Here is a 17,420-nt window from a genome sequence, read left to right as displayed (position 1 = left end):
CATGTCTGGAGATCTCATTTTTTAAAGCAACCTATTTCGGTACTGCACCATAAAAACAACACAATTACAAAGATTCTATGGGTGCCAAAACCATACCAAAGATCCCAGACACAACATGTTTCAAATTTTAGGCTTCAGACATAAAATATGAAGCGATACAATATGCGGTTGACATGGTCATGGTTTGGAGCACATTTCCTCTGCGGTGTAAATACTAACTTTAGCTGCTTGAGACATCAGACATTCCTCAGGAAAGGGGTCACGTTCCTCTTCTGTTGGCCTGTCTATCACCAGAAGTTGTTGTTTTTTTAACTGTACAGTATGCAGACAATTGGAACATACTACTTCTAATGACATTTTTAGAACAGAGGAAGCCAATCTATAAAGAAAAACAAAAAAAGGTCAGTCGTACAACAGTGTAGACTAAATCATCACAGAATTTAAAATAAGCATTTAGTTCAATTTTGGAATTTAGGTTGTATTCATTTTCTTCTTGCTATCATAAACGTGTGCGGTCGATTGGTCGCCGGTCTTTTGGTCGCCGGTCTTTTGGTCGCCGGTCTTTTGGTCGCCCGGACCGCGACAACGGGCGACCAAAAGACCAGCGACAAAACAAGGTAAAACAACACGGTCTACGCATCAATAAAAGCCAACAATGGCCATGAGCAGTTTTACTGAGCCGACGTGTGAGTGTAGAAGAGTTTGTATGTACATGCGTTGTCCCTTTAAGAAGCTACGTCAGTCAGGGTCTTAACAAGTTCTCCAACAAAAAACAAAAGTCCGGGAAATTTGGAGCTTTTCTTTAGCCTAATAATTAATAGGGCATTAAGTATGACTAAATAGTAATTCGCAGTTTGTATTTAGGGAATTTGAGCAACGATTTAAATGGTAATTATCAATAATCTTCCGGGCGACCAAAAGACCGGCGACCAATCGACCGTGTACCATCATAAACCTGCATTGGTTGAGAGCCAACTGCAGGGCACATGGAGATCCACAACCACGCAAGCAAGCATTCATACAATTTTGGAGCAGTCAATCAGCCTACATGCATCTTTTTGAGATGTTTTTAAAAAACACTCAGAAGAACATGGAAACTCTACACAGGAAGGCGGGAACCCACCAGGAATTTAACCCTTGACCTCTGTGAACTGTGAGGCAAATATGATAACCACTCAGCATCGTGCCGCCTGAAAAAAATTATATTTGTCAAATTTGAATCGTAAAACTATATACAAACATCCATCAAATCTTTTCATTTTCGTATTTAGATCCATTCTCTTCATGATCACATACTAACCAAAGAAAAACAAACACTACAAGGCCCTCCGAATTCCTGTTTTCCTAATTTTACTTTGGAACATCTATTCCTGATCTAATACTACTTCCACATTAAAATCTGTGAATTATTACAAAATCCCTCCAAAGATTGTTTAGTTTAACCTTTGTGCAAATAATGAATATATTTTACTAAGATATTACTTAGTCAGGATAAGCAGTAAGACAATTAATGAATAAATAAGTCATTGTAATGTGTATCTAAAACCTTATACTTTGTTTTTGTTTTTTGCAATTTCTCAGCCATGGATTCGCAGGTTGCTGTCATCTTAGTGAGCCTGGTTCCTCTTCTGGTCATGGCAATTATGGTGATTACTTCTTTCTACTGTTACCGAGTTTACCACCAGCGCAGAGCTAACTCAAAACGCAAGAAAGGTACCCCATTGGACTTCAGTGACGCTCATGCTATCATGGGGGATGAGGAAGGTTCCGACAGTAGCTCAACGCACGCCAACAACCTCAACCACAATACTGAGTTGTTGCCCATTGAACTGGATATTCAGGTGGGGAAAGGTCGCTTTGCCGAAGTTTACAAAGCCAAACTCAAGCAGGGATCCGCAGTCAGTGTCGAGCAGGGTTTTGAGACTGTGGCGGTCAAGATTTTCTCTTATGAAGAGTATGCCTCTTGGAAAAATGAGAAGGACATTTTCTCAGATGCTGACTTGAGGCATGAAAATGTGCTCCACTTCCTGACGGCGGAGGAAAGAAAGGTACCGAGACAGTACTGGCTCATTACAGCATACCAGCCAAAAGGAAACCTTCAAGATTACTTAAGCCACAATATTATTAACTGGCATGACTTGTGGTTACTGGGAGGATCCCTTGCCAGGGGACTAGCTCATCTTCACAGTGACCATTCACCTTGTGGCCGTTACAAGGTGCCTATTGCACACAGGGATATTAAGAGCTCTAACATCTTAGTAAAGAGTGACCTGAACTGCTGCCTGTGTGACTTTGGCCTTGCGCTCCGTTTGGACAATTCCCTGTCTGTGGATGAGCTAGCGAACAGTGGACAGGTAATATTTACTTTTTCAATTAAGTCCTCATTTAAAAGTTTTCTCATCTTTTTGAAGCAACTTTAATCTTACTTGACGCTTGATTTTATGTTTATTTTAAAAGAAATGACAGTTCAAAATGGCCTGAAAAGCACATGGCGTCCAATTTGTGGGGCCATTTGCTTTTGCTTTTTGCAAGGGGCTGGTCCAAGTGTGATTTGGACACATGGCACAATATGTGACAGATTCCATGGTTCTGTTTATATATAATTTAACGTGACCGGACGTTTGGTCGACCGGACGTTTGGTCGACCGGACGTTTGGTCGCCGGGTTTGCTTGCTGTCAAATTATGACAGAGTTTACTGTTGATATTTTGATATTAGATATTTAGATATTAAACTCTCTCTCTCTCATGATTATAATTTTGAGAGCTGGTTTCAACAGTAACAACCCGGCGACCAAACGTCCGCTCTACCAAACGTCCGGTCGACCAAACGTCCGGTCGACCAAATGTCCGGGGACCAAACGTCTTTCGACGAAACGTCCGAGTACCATAATTTAATATCAGCTAGATATGTTTTATATTGGTTCACAGTTTTTGTGAAGATAATAAATTCAACACAAAGCCTAGTCTTGATTTCATTCAGTAAAAATACCAAGCCCCACCGTACGACCAAATAGTCGAGTACATTTTTATACATGTTTTAGTGGCAACCTCTCTAAGAAACAATGTTAAACTTATTGAGTCTGGAGCTGTGACAATTGCATTTTTTAGAATAGAATATTTAAGAACTCCTTTTTATCAATTAATTAATCAGATCAAGATATTATTTAAATGAACATTTATTGCAGAATAGATTATATTGATATTAATTAGAAGGGCTACACGTTTGATAAAAACTCAAGAATATGCTTCAGGTTCAACTGCCCTATGATATCAGAATATGGTGATATCACAATTGCTACTTTGGCTTTTACCTTCAAGATACTGCCATTCATTCAAGTAGTCCAAGATTAAATTTCTTCCTTTTCACTCTTTTGTTGTTCTCAGGTGGGAACAGCCAGATACATGGCTCCGGAGGTTTTGGAGTCAAGAATCAATTTAGAAAACATTGAATCCTTCAAACAGGCCGATGTGTACTCTATGGCGCTTGTACTGTGGGAAATGATCTCCAGGTGCACTGCTATTGGAGGTAAGATATCTCTAATGAGGTGCATGCCCTCCAAAGAAGGTTGCAAAAACTCTCTTTTACCATCGCAAAAATCTATCTTTTGTTAAACAATTCAAGCATTGACCAAAGAAAATGTCTGTATAGTCAATCACCAAAACAATTATAAGCATTTAGCCAGTAAAGCTTCTAATGTCCCATATTAGCAAAGGTCCTTACATGCAATCAAACCTAATCATCTAAAAACTAACCCACAGTTTCAGAAGCAGAATGCTGTTACTTCTTCTTTTAAATACTGAAATATTACAACGGGACTGCATTGTGTGTGCTGTATCACGTGAGGACAAAAGCAGAGTGTCAAAACCATGATTAATCTTGCGTGAGTGTCAGGGATTTGACTTCATCCCGCTCATGCTATTTCTGTTTGTTGTCATGTTGCACAAACAGGTTCAGGATAGGTGCAAATAATAGAAATGGCTAATTATGTGATTGCAAACCATGCAACACTATTTTATGTGGCATCTCAGCCATTTGTTTTCACTTCCTCTCAAATGTCTCTGTGGGTCTGCACTTTACTGTGACTGCTCCTGTCTCCATTGTGTCAAAGCAGAGATTGAAAGCTTGGTTTGGGCCTCTACGCTAGCTCTTTCCTGCATTGCCCCCACACACATTCCCCTTTGGGACTCTGTCAGGATCATTATATTGGAGTCATGTTGCCCAACATTCCCACTTGTTTTTCCCTTCCTAAGTACAAGAATGTGTTGGTCTGTGGGTATACTTTGAAAACTAAATAGACCTTTTCCTCTTTTGCATAAGCAGAGACCCAAGATTGACTATTTTAGTGTATCCTCCTTTATTTACAGAGGCCTTATCTATCTGCAGAAGGCCAGATTTGTTGCTTGATGTGACTGACAAATGCTCGTAGATATATTAAAGCACTCCACATGGACATGACTCACTTGACATGTCGTATCCCTATCCATATATTTTATTTCTTACTTCCTCTCATACACTTCCATTGCACTACTTTTAGGGTTTTCCGTTATGCGGCAGTCACATGATTTCTGGACACTTTTTTTAAGCACAGCATGTAATTGCTTGGAATATCGCAGTCAGTCTGTGCTACTAAACTTGACAGCTTCTCTATATTTACTTGTATATCTGTATCTCTATCTCTCAACTACTTCCTACCCTAAGGCAGGTGATGTAGTAGTTAATGACTCCCCCACAGCATGGAAACACTCTAGCCAGCTTTACTCCTGCCAGCAAGGTCTGACAAGGAGGACAAGACAGGTTTTCTGGCGAAATGGAAAGCAGAACCAGAATGATAATTGAGGGCGAACTAGGGCAGCTAGCTAGTTCATGCATTTTCTTAAGGCATGATATACACAATTACTGGGACATCTGCTTGTCAAATGGACGAAAATAAGTATTCTCCCTATGGCTCAGTGGTGTTAGTGTTTGGCTCTGACTCATTGAAATATCTTTGAAAGGTATGAGATCACAACCAACAAACTTGTCCAACCTTGTCTTGTTTTCACTGCACACACATGTCCTGAATGGTTCCCACAAATTGTTTTAATAGCCTTAGAATAGCCTGATTGGTTAATTAGTAAGGGTTGAGTCACAAGACTTTAAGTCAATAACGTATATCCTGTTACCTCTTACATGAAAAATAGTTCGTTTCTAACAGACTCTGTGTTAGTGGGGAAAAATCTGTTAATTTTGGCTTTTACCTCATTTGAAAATTGGAATTAATTCAGGAATCAGTATCACAATTCTTTTTTCACACAAACATCCAATCACTGATGAGCATTCTAATTGCTCCAAACAGAGTATGAACATGTGTCCATAGGCATGCACATACATATGTTGAGCAACATATCCCAGCCCATCATTTGGAAGTTACCACCTGTGACCAATACCACCTGCCTGCGTTCGGCTACTGTAGGCGACAGATGTCGGATCAGCTCTCAGAGCTTTGGTGGCAGGCGGCCACATGGCTTCTCTGTCACAGCTCCTGCACCTTTGGTGTAATCTGAAATCTGCCAGGCGCGAAGGGCAGAGTCGTCTATTTATGACACAGACAGCCGGCCAACTGTTTTTTTTTTCAATAAAACTTTTCAAACTGCAAACTCACCCTGAACAGGACAAAAGTTTTATCTCATCATCCATACTGCGCATCCTCGCAAGGGTTGCCGGAGCCTCTCCCAGCTGACTTGAGGTGAAAGGCAGACTACACCCTAGAGTGGTCGCCAGTCAGCTATAGAGCCAATCAAACTCATACCGCCACCGAGCGGGAATCAATCACATCACTCCAAACAAAAGTGCAGTCTTTAATGACACACTGACCTTTACTTGTGGTATCATATGTACAGTCGTACCTCTACAAACGAAATTAATTGGTTCCAGAACTTTTTTCGTAAGTAGAGCAGTACTTTATATGTAAATTCTCTAATTCGCTCTACAGTCCTCATACAACTGCCAACTAAACCCTATAAAATTGGTCAGTGTCCCAATTTTGTATGAAAGATTGGAAAAACACATTCAACCCTGTGAAAAATAGCTTTTTAGTAGCATTAAGTGTCATTGATTATATTGAGCCAGTCATTTTTAGAGATGATAATGTTTAACTACTTAATCGAAAGCATGCAGAGGGCTTTTTGAAAACCCATTCACCGTTTATTTTGGACTATTAAGTCGCACTGAAGTATGAATTGCAGCAGCCAAAAAAAAAACAAGAAAGATTACAAAACAGATCTAATTAGCAGATTTGGAGGGAATTTTATTTATTCAGAGACTATTAACACTATGTCAATAATAATAATAAAATGGAGAACAATAGACGCTTGTTAACATAATGCTAACGCTCGTAGCTTTCAGTGTAGAAAACAATATTTCAGTCGCACCTGATTTGACGCCTATGTGTGACTTATACTCCAGGAAATTTTAAATCGACTTGTAACTCATCATTTCTTATTTCATATAAGGTTATCTGAAAAATAATGTACATTTAGGTACTACATCTATTGCTTACAGTGGTCTGTCCAGGGGTTTTTGTCTGAAACAATGTAATGTGCCACTGGCTTATTTATCTTGTTGACCCTAAAGGAATGTTTCTTGTGATACATTTTTGTATTTATTGTTACTACCAACAGTGAAATGAAATATCCGCCCTTGTACAGAGTAAAATCGAGCGTTAGAGGGATCAAGCGTGATGAACACCCCTACGACAAAGAGAAAAGCTGTAGTGGAGGCCTTTTTATTTCCTACAAAATGTCTCCTGTATAATTTAGTAGGTACGGATTTAGGGCTTGGGAAGGCTATGAAGGCGTTCCTCTGATGGGTGGGGCTGCAGGGGATAATAGTGGAGTACGAGTTAAGCATGAGGCGGTAGACAGTAAAATGCCTCCAGTCCCTGGAGAGATTGGGCCAGACTAGAGAAGAGAGGGAGAGGTCAGGGCATCTGCTTTCCAGATGTCAGATCATCAATTTATCTCAAATGAATGGGCCAGGTGTCATGGTGTGTAGGTGTGTGTGATGAGTGTCTTTCATTATTTGAAGTCACATGTTGAACTTGAAACGTGACTTTGGACAAATAGTGTTTCAAAATTAAGTTATTGAGTAACGGGCTTAGTGTGTGTATCAATGGAAGATAACGATAAGAGTAGGTTGACAGTAACTTGAACAACATAAAGTATAGTTACATGCAAATGCTGTGTATGTTAGTGTTTAAAGGATTTTAATACCTGTGAGGAATACGCAGTTTCTTAGCCTCTACGGTTAAATGGAAGTCAGCAGAAAAGGACGAGAGTAGATTAGTGGATGACTCACACAGACTTGGAAAGAGGCATTGTTATTGTGATCCTATTTCGAGGTACGCATTGCACAAGATCAGCCGCCACTCTGTCAGTTCTGAATGCTTACTCTTATATAGAACATCAACAAGACTGTAAAATAGCCCTTAACGACACTGTAAAGATTTGGAATATGTCTGGTTTGTTTTGGCTTACTGGAACAAATGAAGCTTTTTATAATGCTCTACATCTGGTCAGCCAAAACACACTAAGTTGGGGATATTTAGCTCCTAGAGAAGAGTTAATAGATTTACCTTCATGGCTTTACTTCCAGATTCGTTGGGACTCTACTAAAAACACATACCTGACTTAAATTACATCATTTTGTTTGACTAAATGTCCTTCATTGTATGTAAGGAAAATTATCAACCTTTGTAGTAACTCAAATCTGATATTCAAGAGTCTACTACTGAGTGATGAACTCCTTTGTTGTTGCCAGTGGAGTATTGAGTGGAATAATGCTGCCCAGAGGAGTTGTGCTGGAGTGGAGGTCAGCAATTCTGCATAGTTGTAGCTGAACCCCGTGTAGCTAGTGTCATGTTTATATTTTCTTCTCTAGGCAACAAGTTCAGATGAAATCATAAGTGGTTTTGGTGGTTCCAGTCATGCACTCCATTTTTCCTTCAATTCTTCTAGCTCACATGTGTCAAAGTGGTGGCCCTGGGGCCAAATCTGGCCCGCTGCATCATTTTGTGTGGCCCGGGAAAGTAAATCATGAGTGCCGACTTTCTGTTTTAGGATCAAATTAAAATGAAGTGTATAGATTTATATTAAATTTCCTGATTTTCCCCTTTTACATCAATAATTGTAATTTTTTAATCAATTTATTCTGTTTTTAGTTCAAAAATAATTTTGTAAAATCTAAAAATATATTTAAAAAAAAAACTAAAATAAACATTGTTTTAGATCTATAAAAACTGAATATTCAGGGCTTTTAATCCAGTTCTTATAATCCATTTATTCAAAAAAAAATCTAAATATTATATCAAAAATGGTCCGGCCCACATGAAATTGAGGTTAAAGCGGCCCGCGAACCAACCCGAGTCTGACACCCCTGTTCTAGCTCAATTCACACATTCAACCAACTTCACAATACATTAATCAATGTGTGCGTGCGTGCGTACGTACGTATGTATGTTCTTAAAACAAACAATGATTTGCTATAGTTGCACTTGTATTGATCGTTAATACATTTTGTCATTGGAATATGTCTCTTGATCAAGGGCAAGAAGCTGATGGTTTGTTGTTTTAATACATGAATGTAGATTAAAATTTGTTTTTGTCCTTTTTCTTTCCTGCACAGAGGTTAAAGAGTATGAGCCACCTTTTGGAAACCTAAGAGAGCACCCATGTATAGAGAGCATGAAGGACAGTGTGCTCCGAGACAGAGGAAGACCTGAAATTCCTAATAGCTGGATCAACCACACAGTAAGAGGCAACAAACACACACACTTAGAGATTTGGGAATTTCCCTGATTCATGCTCCCAAAACCCAAACGTTATGGTTACAATCTTACTCAGCGGGCAAATCATTCATGCTGTGGTGAGTCCTCAAACACAGGTATATTGCAAATATATTTCACTAAACTTCATTTTACTAAAAGGTTGAAATATTATCTGGCCATTTCTGATCTTAGATGTTAAGATGCTGGCCCCAGTTTTTGGGTGGTGTCCTTTTATTTAAAACACCCAGTATGAGTAACCATACGAGTAGACATTATGTCAAAAATGGATTCTGAGATCATACCATTTCTTAACTCTTAATTTTCGATCATTTGGGTGGTTTGGTTAAAGCTCCTCAGAAAAGCACCTCCATTTTGCATTCCTAACCTTCTGTCGGGTTTAAAGCAATCTTCAGATTTAATTGGTCCTGGTAGATGTCCTTATGTGTTCAAAGTTAAGATGTGTCTCTGACAATGCGAGATTTCAATCTGAGGGCTTTGTCAGACGCTTCATTCAGACATGGCTGGTTTTCAGCATTCCACAGTACTACTACTGTAAGTCTAGCTGCCTTCCAGTTGCTGTGGGTGGAAAGGAATTGGGTTGAGAGCAGCTAGTGCAGGGAGGGAGGGGAAAGTTGGTATGTGAGGGAGCAACAGATGGTGCAACCCTGTGAAGGATTGTGTGTTGAGGCCGGATATTGAACTGTTAGTAGACAAGTCCCTCTCCGTATTACTTGTCCATGGTGGTTTCCCTGCTCGTTATGATTGTTTACATTCCTTCCATAGCTAGTGTTTCACCGGTTACTGATGCAATAATCTGCAAGAATACTGACACTACATAATGCATTTCCAAAAATACTTGTACATCACTCTGTCCTCAAATCCATTTGCTTGCGCTCTCTACTTAAAACTATATACGTCTACTATATGTGTACCATATTTATGTAAATTAATTTACCCATTGTTGACCATCTGCACGTATCCTTGGGCAAGATACTGTGGCCCTTGTTCTTCCTGATGATGTGTTATCAGGAGGTGAGGTTAGATTAGGTTAGGTTTGAACTTTATTTCATCCCGTATTCTGGGAAATTTCTTGGTTCCAGTTGCAAGACAGACACAAGACACACAAGACATTGTAGACCCAGGTAAAAAACTGGAGCCACACACAGGAAGTCCACAAGGTGGGGACCTTCTGCAGACTGAGAGTGAGCTTTGAGTATGTTGAAGGGAGAAAAGTGCTAAACAATAAAGCTGCAAGAACTAATCGAGAAAATAATAATAATAATTTAATTTGTTGCTCATCAATTTGATTACCGATTATTAGTATACTCGGTGTACTAAAATGCATGAGGGGAAATCAAGGTGGAAGAATGATTGGTACACACATTAAATGGCAGTGTGCACCCAAATGTTGCTTCCAAAGTGCCATTAATCAAAATATGTAGATACTAACATTCCTCGATTTGAATTAACTCGGCAAATAACTAATTTGTCATTAAGTAGCCTAATGATGCCTGATGACCTCATCTAGTTATAAGAAAGTAGTTGCAAGTGCATTAGCTGTAATGTATAAAGTTGATGATCTGTAGATTATCATTGTATCAATATATGAGTAATTGACTATTTATATCAGCAATTTGCTTACAGAGAGAAATGTCAAGCAATTTCTAAATCAAAATTAAGAAGATTTTGCCAATTTTTTTGTACTGAGATTTGTTTCATACTCAGAACCTTTACTAAACATTTGAAGAAGTTTTATGTACTTAGAACAGTGCAGTCATATTAAAATATTATTTTTGAAGAAAGTAGTCTTCAATTTTTCCTAAAACATGCCTAAACTAACTTCTTTATTTATTTATTATTGTTGATTACTATTAGTATGTATTATAAAGCTAATTTTTAAATATTGCCATTTATCAATTTTTTCCTAAAACATGCCTAAACCAACTTGTTTATTTATTTATTATTGTTGATTACTATTAGAATATTATAAAGCTAATTTTTTAAATATTGCCATTTATCCAATTAATCGTTGAATTTATCGTCCAATTGGTCGATAAGGTCAATTATTGTTAGTTGCAGTGCTACAAAGGAGGTTTTGATTAAAGGGGGATTTTGTTAGGTTGGGCAAAGAAATGGTTAGTTTTAGGGTGGCTAAGGCAAATGGGTTGGTGTTGAGCTGGGGAAGAGAATTGGGGATAGGGTAAGGGTTCGGGCACGGGAGGAAATAGAGGGGCTATGGAAGGCGAGTACTGTTGGCCCCAGCTCGACCCGTCTGAAGTATCTAGAATTCTCACCATCACTTTATAAGTCTGTTTACAGACGCTTGCTCAAACACTCCTCAAGAATTTTAACCTTTAAGTGAGAGTTTCTGAAGTGAGTATCTATTCATGAATTATATTTAAAAGGAAAAAAACATCAAATACACACACTGTTACTAGGGGGCGACATATTTCATTTAGACTCCGTGCAAGAAGTATTTGGCCAGGCGCTGATGACGTGTGGTTCATTCCTCCCCCTGCAGGGGATCCAGCTAGTTTGCTCCTCCATAGACGACTGCTGGGACCACGACCCAGAAGCACGTCTCACAGCCCAGTGTGTTGCCGAGCGCTTTGAAGAGATGGAGTACTTGGACAAGTTGTCCGACTGCTCTGACTCAGAGGAGAAGATCCCAGAAGAAATCATTGTGGTGGATGAAAAGTAGAGTCCAAGCCAAAATACAGTACTCATTATTTGGTGACACAAAACCAAACTGGAAACAAGGTTAACGTCAAAGGCAGGTGGATTTTTTTTCATCTCATAAACAGGTTTTACAGACAGACCACAAACAGGGATATGACAATATAAAGCTTTTAACCAAATACTTTTGCACTTTATTGTTACCTATGCACACTAAATGTTAACTGTTCAGTGCCTCGTATGTCAGGATGAATACATTTATGACAAAAAAAGTAAAGGAATGTGAGTTTAAAACAAGAGCCTGAGACATTTTATGTGCGAAGCCTGCTAATGACACTAATGACCCATGTATTTTCATGGTGCAACTTTAATTTATTGTGACATAGCAGTGACGCACATGAAAAGAACTCATGGTGACCTTTTGTGTTAAAAGCCACTTTGAAACAAAAAAGTCAATCAGCCTTAAAGAAAAATGTGGTGGGTTGGGGTCGGTGTTATTCATCCATGTGATCTCCAGTAAATGAGGAAGTCTGCTTAGTATTGGTCAGACATTAAACAAAAATTAAGGAATGTATATAATGTAAAAATATTAAACTTTATAGTTTCAGCCTGCTGCATCTACAGCTGATCTGGGAGTATCCCTCCCTTGCTTAGAAATAAAATTTATACTAAATTTATTTGTATTGCTTTAATTTGTAAAAATATAATTTTGTTTTACTCCTATATATGATATATTAAGTGGTGTTATTAAGGTTTTCATGGGTTTGTCAGCTGGTTTGAGCAAGCCAGTGAAAGATGGACTGTATTACAGGCTTCGACCAAAGTATGTTACCGTATTTTCTCGCATATAAGCCGTATTTGAAACAAAAAAAAATGATGACTGAATCAAGGGTACGGCTTATATGCGCACAAGACTTGCTATACTCTTTTTCGCCAGTAGATGTTTGCAAAGTAACATTTACTATTTGTTGGTTATTTTCTGTTTTGCTGTAAGAAAACAGCCATTACTGGATGAATTAATTCCTTATGGTATTGACCCTAATAATGTGCTTTTGAGTCATACATTATCTCAGGAATACCACGTGCGATGATTTTTCTTAAGATTTTCCCTTCAAATTAACACATTTGTACTCCCTATTAAAACTATGAATATGGAGGTGAAAATTATGAATTAGGGGCCGGCGAGAAAATGTAAAATTCAACGATTTTAAGGGTGCGGCTTTTACGTGGGGCGGCTTATATGCGAGTAAATATGGTACTTCTAATTTTCTTTCAATACAGACACTAAACCAACAGTATTATATATTTGATAAGATTAGACTTTCATGTCATTTCTAATTTCATTTTTTTGCAATTTTACCAAGAGATTTTCTAGTTTACAATACGACTGAACATTTTTTTGTGCAACAGCTTTAAAAATTTGCTCCACCATACATTGGCCTGAGACTGGTCCCTTTTCCTGCTTGTTATACCTTGGCAGGTTTTGGAACCTCAGCAGTCAATGCACCACAAACAGGAGCCTATACCAAAGAAACTTGTATCACAGTTGGTCACTTTCATCTCAGTTTTGTCATCCTATTCCAGGATTAAAGTTTTTAATCTATACCTGGTGTCTTTTCTGGTAACCTTCATGTTGCAAAGTTGCTACTTTCACTGATGCTCTTCTCACTAAAAATATTACTTACGGAATTCTCCTTGACAAATGTACTATTGTTTGTTTGTTCTCATCTCATTTTCTGAACCGCTTTATCCTCATTAGGGTCACAGGGGGTGCTGGAGCCAATCCCAGCTGTCTCCAGGCCAGAGGCGGGGGACACCTTGAATCGGTGGCGAGCCAATCGCAGGGCAATAGGAGACGGACACCCATACCTAGGGGCAATTTAGAGTGTCCAATCAGCCTACCATGCATGTTTTTGGAATGTGGGAGGAAACCGGAGTACCCGGAGGAAACCCACATAAGCCCGGCGAGAACATACAAACTCCACATAGGTGTACGTGACTTGGATTTGAACCCAGGACTCCAGAGCTGTGAGGCCGACGCGCTAACCACTCGCGCCGGCGAGCCGCCCTGTTTGTTTGTTTTTATTACTTTAAATCACACTACACCGGTATTTCCCAACCTTTTTTGAGCTGCGGCACACTTTTTGCATTGAAAAAGTCTCAAAGCACACCACAATCTGAAAATCTTCTAATTTAAAACTGTTAATTATATTAACAATATAAATTAAAGATTCAAAAAACCCCGAAAAAGTATTTCAAAATCAAATTTTGTCCGAACAACTTCTGGTTAAAAATTCTGGTTTAAAAATAAATATTGTAACGATTTTAATCTCATAATTTCCTAATTTTTTTCTCCAAATTTTACTTACTCCTAATCTCATGTAAAAAGCAGTTTTGTGCTCGCACAGACATCATCGCCAAAAGTTAATGACCATGAAACCAAACAATTTCTGGTTCACAATACATAAAAATACAACAAAATCAATTTAATCTCATTATGTATTCTTATTTGAATCTTGTACTAACGTTCACCATATTTCCAATTTAATCTTGAAATATTGGTTTTTCTCTCGGAATATTACAATGTATGACTCCTTGGTGGTTGGAGAAACACTGCACTATACTATGTACATTGAGCCTCCATTCGCCTTGCTGAAAATATTGTAAATATTCATGTATTTCATGCACTAGGAGAATGATTCTTTATATATCTGCTTCACATTTTTTATGTTACAGGTTTCTACCCATGCACCTGTAAAGTTTCTGTGGGTACTGCGCAAGGTGTCCAATTAAATGGTTATTTCTTCACCTACAGTATAGTGAATGTAAATTATGCATACATGAGCTTTTCAATAAGCATTTTTGCAGTTTCCCTGTATCCATTACAGTGCCAATCCACAACAGCTAAATCAGACCATCATCTGGAAATAGAAACCAGTAATACATTATTTAAAGCCGCCCTTCCACTAGAAATTGATCGCCACTGGGCTGTCATGCGCCCCAGTTGTCTTGATTGTTAATCATGCAAAAATCAAAATGCAAATTATGTGAAGCCGATGCTGCAATTTATCCATCCAGTCAGTTTCTTTACCGTTTATCTTCACCATTAACTCAGGATTGTGGGTAAGATGGACTTTTTTATATCAGATATTTTCTCCCTGTTGTGCCATGTTTTGGTTGTAGTATTTTTATATATTTATTTTTTACTTGAAGTGGACTTAATTGTGGAATTACAGTTCTGCAAATTCTTCATGCTTTTTGTCTTCACACCAGCGGAGGGCGATGTTGGACTCCTTGAAACAGCAGATTGAGACATGATTTATGTCCCTGTGTGAAGTATTGGATTGAGGTTTTGGATCCAGTGCACTGTACAAAAATAAGGTACTGGAATAAATGTTGTTTGTCACTTTGCCACACAACACTCAGCAAAAAATATCAGCATTGGAACAGCTTTCCTGGTTTATTAAACTATGAAATCTTATTCATTTGCTTGATATAAACACAGATCATCATTGGTCACTTCAGGGACAGTCTGAGAATAATATTTATTGGATATTAATACAATATGAAAGTGAAACTATGTTCTCCTTTATTGTGACCATAAACTCACACAAGCTTGATGTTTTTTTCAATACAAAAGAAAAGGCTTTCTGGCAGAAATACACATTCCTGTTTGCTGCTTGCCATGGGAATTCAACATACGTCTTATATAAAAAGATATATTGTTACGAAGTGCAGGCGAAGAGGTGAGAAAAGGGGTTGAAGGACCCAAATGTAGGGAAACAGAAACAAGCAGGGTGGTGGTAACTCAAAATGTTTGGTTAAAGTCACCCAAAAAATGTAAACAATGGTAGGGGAACCACAAATGCTGCTAGGAAGTGGATTTTACCCGTTGAAGGCGCTACGAGAAAATGCACGGACCGCCACTGATACATATACACATATATATATATATATATATATATATATATATATATATATATATATATATATATGTATGTGTGTGTATATATGTATATATATGTATATATATATATGTATATATATATGTATATATATATGTATATATGTATATATGTATATGTATATATGTATATATATATATGTGTATATGTATCAGTGGCGGTCCGTGCATTTTCTCGTAGCGCCTTCAACGGGTAAAATCCACTTCCTAGCAGCATGTGTATATATATGTATATATATCTACATACATACATACATACATACATACATACATACATACATACATACATACATACATACATACATACATACATACATACATACATACATACACACATACACGTACACATACACACATACACATGCAAAAATAAATATACATGTGGTGGTGGTAACTGAATATATTTGGTTAAAGTCACTCAAAAAATGCAAACAAAGGTAGGGGATCCAAAATTACATAGGTAAACCAAAAACGGCATGGCAGTGCAGATAACATAATCCAGACAAAAGACGATGTGCAGGATGGTTCCATTATTTTTGCCATTCCTAGTCTGAGGCAGGTCGTCATTAGTTTTGAAAAAAGAAGTGAAACACAATTGTGCAGACAGATGGAGATGTTATTATATTCCTTATTCTAGACAAATGTATTTATATTCTTCCTTGCATGATGAACTCATAATGCTTTTATAAGATAGCCTGCTTCTCATTAAATGCAAGAAGCGAAACAACAATGACTTGCCATTTCTAATCATTGCAAAAAATTGGCAACATTGTTTTAAAATTAAAAGTTAGGCATCAACGGTCAAAGGTCTGCCATGATGATGAAATAAGCATAAAACCGCAAGTGTGTTTGAGTGTGGCAAAAAAATTCCAACAAATGAGGTGTTGTGGATGTGAATTTTTCTATTTCATTATTTTTCTTGACAGAGGGGTAAAATACTCATTTTTAAGACACATTTCTAGGTGTAGATGTGGCCTAAGGCAGAATGTGGGGGGAAAAACAACAAATATAGTCTGGGGAAGAAAGATAACACTTCACATAATTACCTCCATCATTCATCCCTATTACGATGTCACATTAATTTAGAACTAATTTACTGCTAAATATTCTTTGTTTGTAATACATCCCATTTTCCATTGTCGAAATCTATAACTGTCTATTTTTAGTTTATTATCCTTGACAATAACAGCAGATTCTAGTGTGAAACTATTGACAATTGAGTGCATTCCCTTATGCATTTGTGCACATTTTGCGTCATCCTATATTCCCAGTGTAACTTTATTTAGGAGGCATAAAAGCTACTCTGTCAAATGAGCAATCTATTTTTGGTTTAATATCCATGACAACAGAAGAAAATGGTAGTGTGAAACTATTGACATTTCAGTGCGCTCCCTTATGCATTTGTACTCATTTTGTGTTCTTTCCCAGAACCCCCAACGTCATTCCATATTCACCAGAGAGCCCAGTGTAACTTTATTTAAGAAAGGTACTCTGTTAAATGAGCGATTGAGGGCAACCAAGGAGGAGGATCGATTAGATGTGAAGCAAGCGCCGTGACTAAGTGGTCACTCTTTAATGAAGTGCCGCTAAAGCTTGCTGTTTTTTGGGCCTAAAAGGGGTTGACATAAACATTGATTTTGGGAAAACTGTGAGAAAAAAACGGGTACAACTTCTTTCACTCTTCTTGGGCTGTTTGGTAATAGACATTCTTGACTGTAAGCTGCAATAGTCTATTGATCTGTCTGACTGTCTGTCCAGTTATCCCTCCAGTGCGTTCTATCTTCATCCATCACTCATTTAGTTGTCCTGGGTATTGATACAAATCCGGATAAGTCTGTCAGGGAAAAAATAACAAGCTGAGGCGTACTGTCATCAACACAGTTGGCATCTTTTAATGTTATTTTTTCTCTAACATCAGCATTTCTCATTTTTTGAACTTTGTTTCAAAAGACCTCACAGAAGGGTTTCTCAAACT

General features: G+C 37.9%; 1 protein-coding gene across 3 annotated transcripts in view; it reads left to right on the top strand.

Moving 5' to 3' along the window:
- tgfbr2b (transforming growth factor beta receptor 2b) overlaps positions 1-11,663 on the top strand; it is a 34,981-nt gene extending 23,318 nt beyond the window's left edge. For all 3 annotated transcript variants that reach the window (XM_077590809.1, XM_077590810.1, XM_077590811.1), the window contains 4 exons: positions 1,582-2,354; positions 3,386-3,527; positions 8,664-8,788; positions 11,327-11,663. In XM_077590809.1, the coding sequence (XP_077446935.1) occupies positions 1,582-2,354; positions 3,386-3,527; positions 8,664-8,788; positions 11,327-11,506 (1,220 nt within the window). In that variant the 3' untranslated portion in view covers positions 11,507-11,663. The remainder of the gene's footprint in view (positions 1-1,581; positions 2,355-3,385; positions 3,528-8,663; positions 8,789-11,326) is intronic.
- The last annotated feature ends 5,757 nt before the right edge of the window (positions 11,664-17,420 follow it).

This window comes from Stigmatopora argus, chromosome 21 (assembly GCF_051989625.1).
Source record: "Stigmatopora argus isolate UIUO_Sarg chromosome 21, RoL_Sarg_1.0, whole genome shotgun sequence".
Taxonomy (NCBI): domain Eukaryota; kingdom Metazoa; phylum Chordata; class Actinopteri; order Syngnathiformes; family Syngnathidae; genus Stigmatopora; species Stigmatopora argus.
Note: the sequence above shows the minus strand (reverse complement) of the source record. Positions and strands in the feature narration are given on the sequence as shown.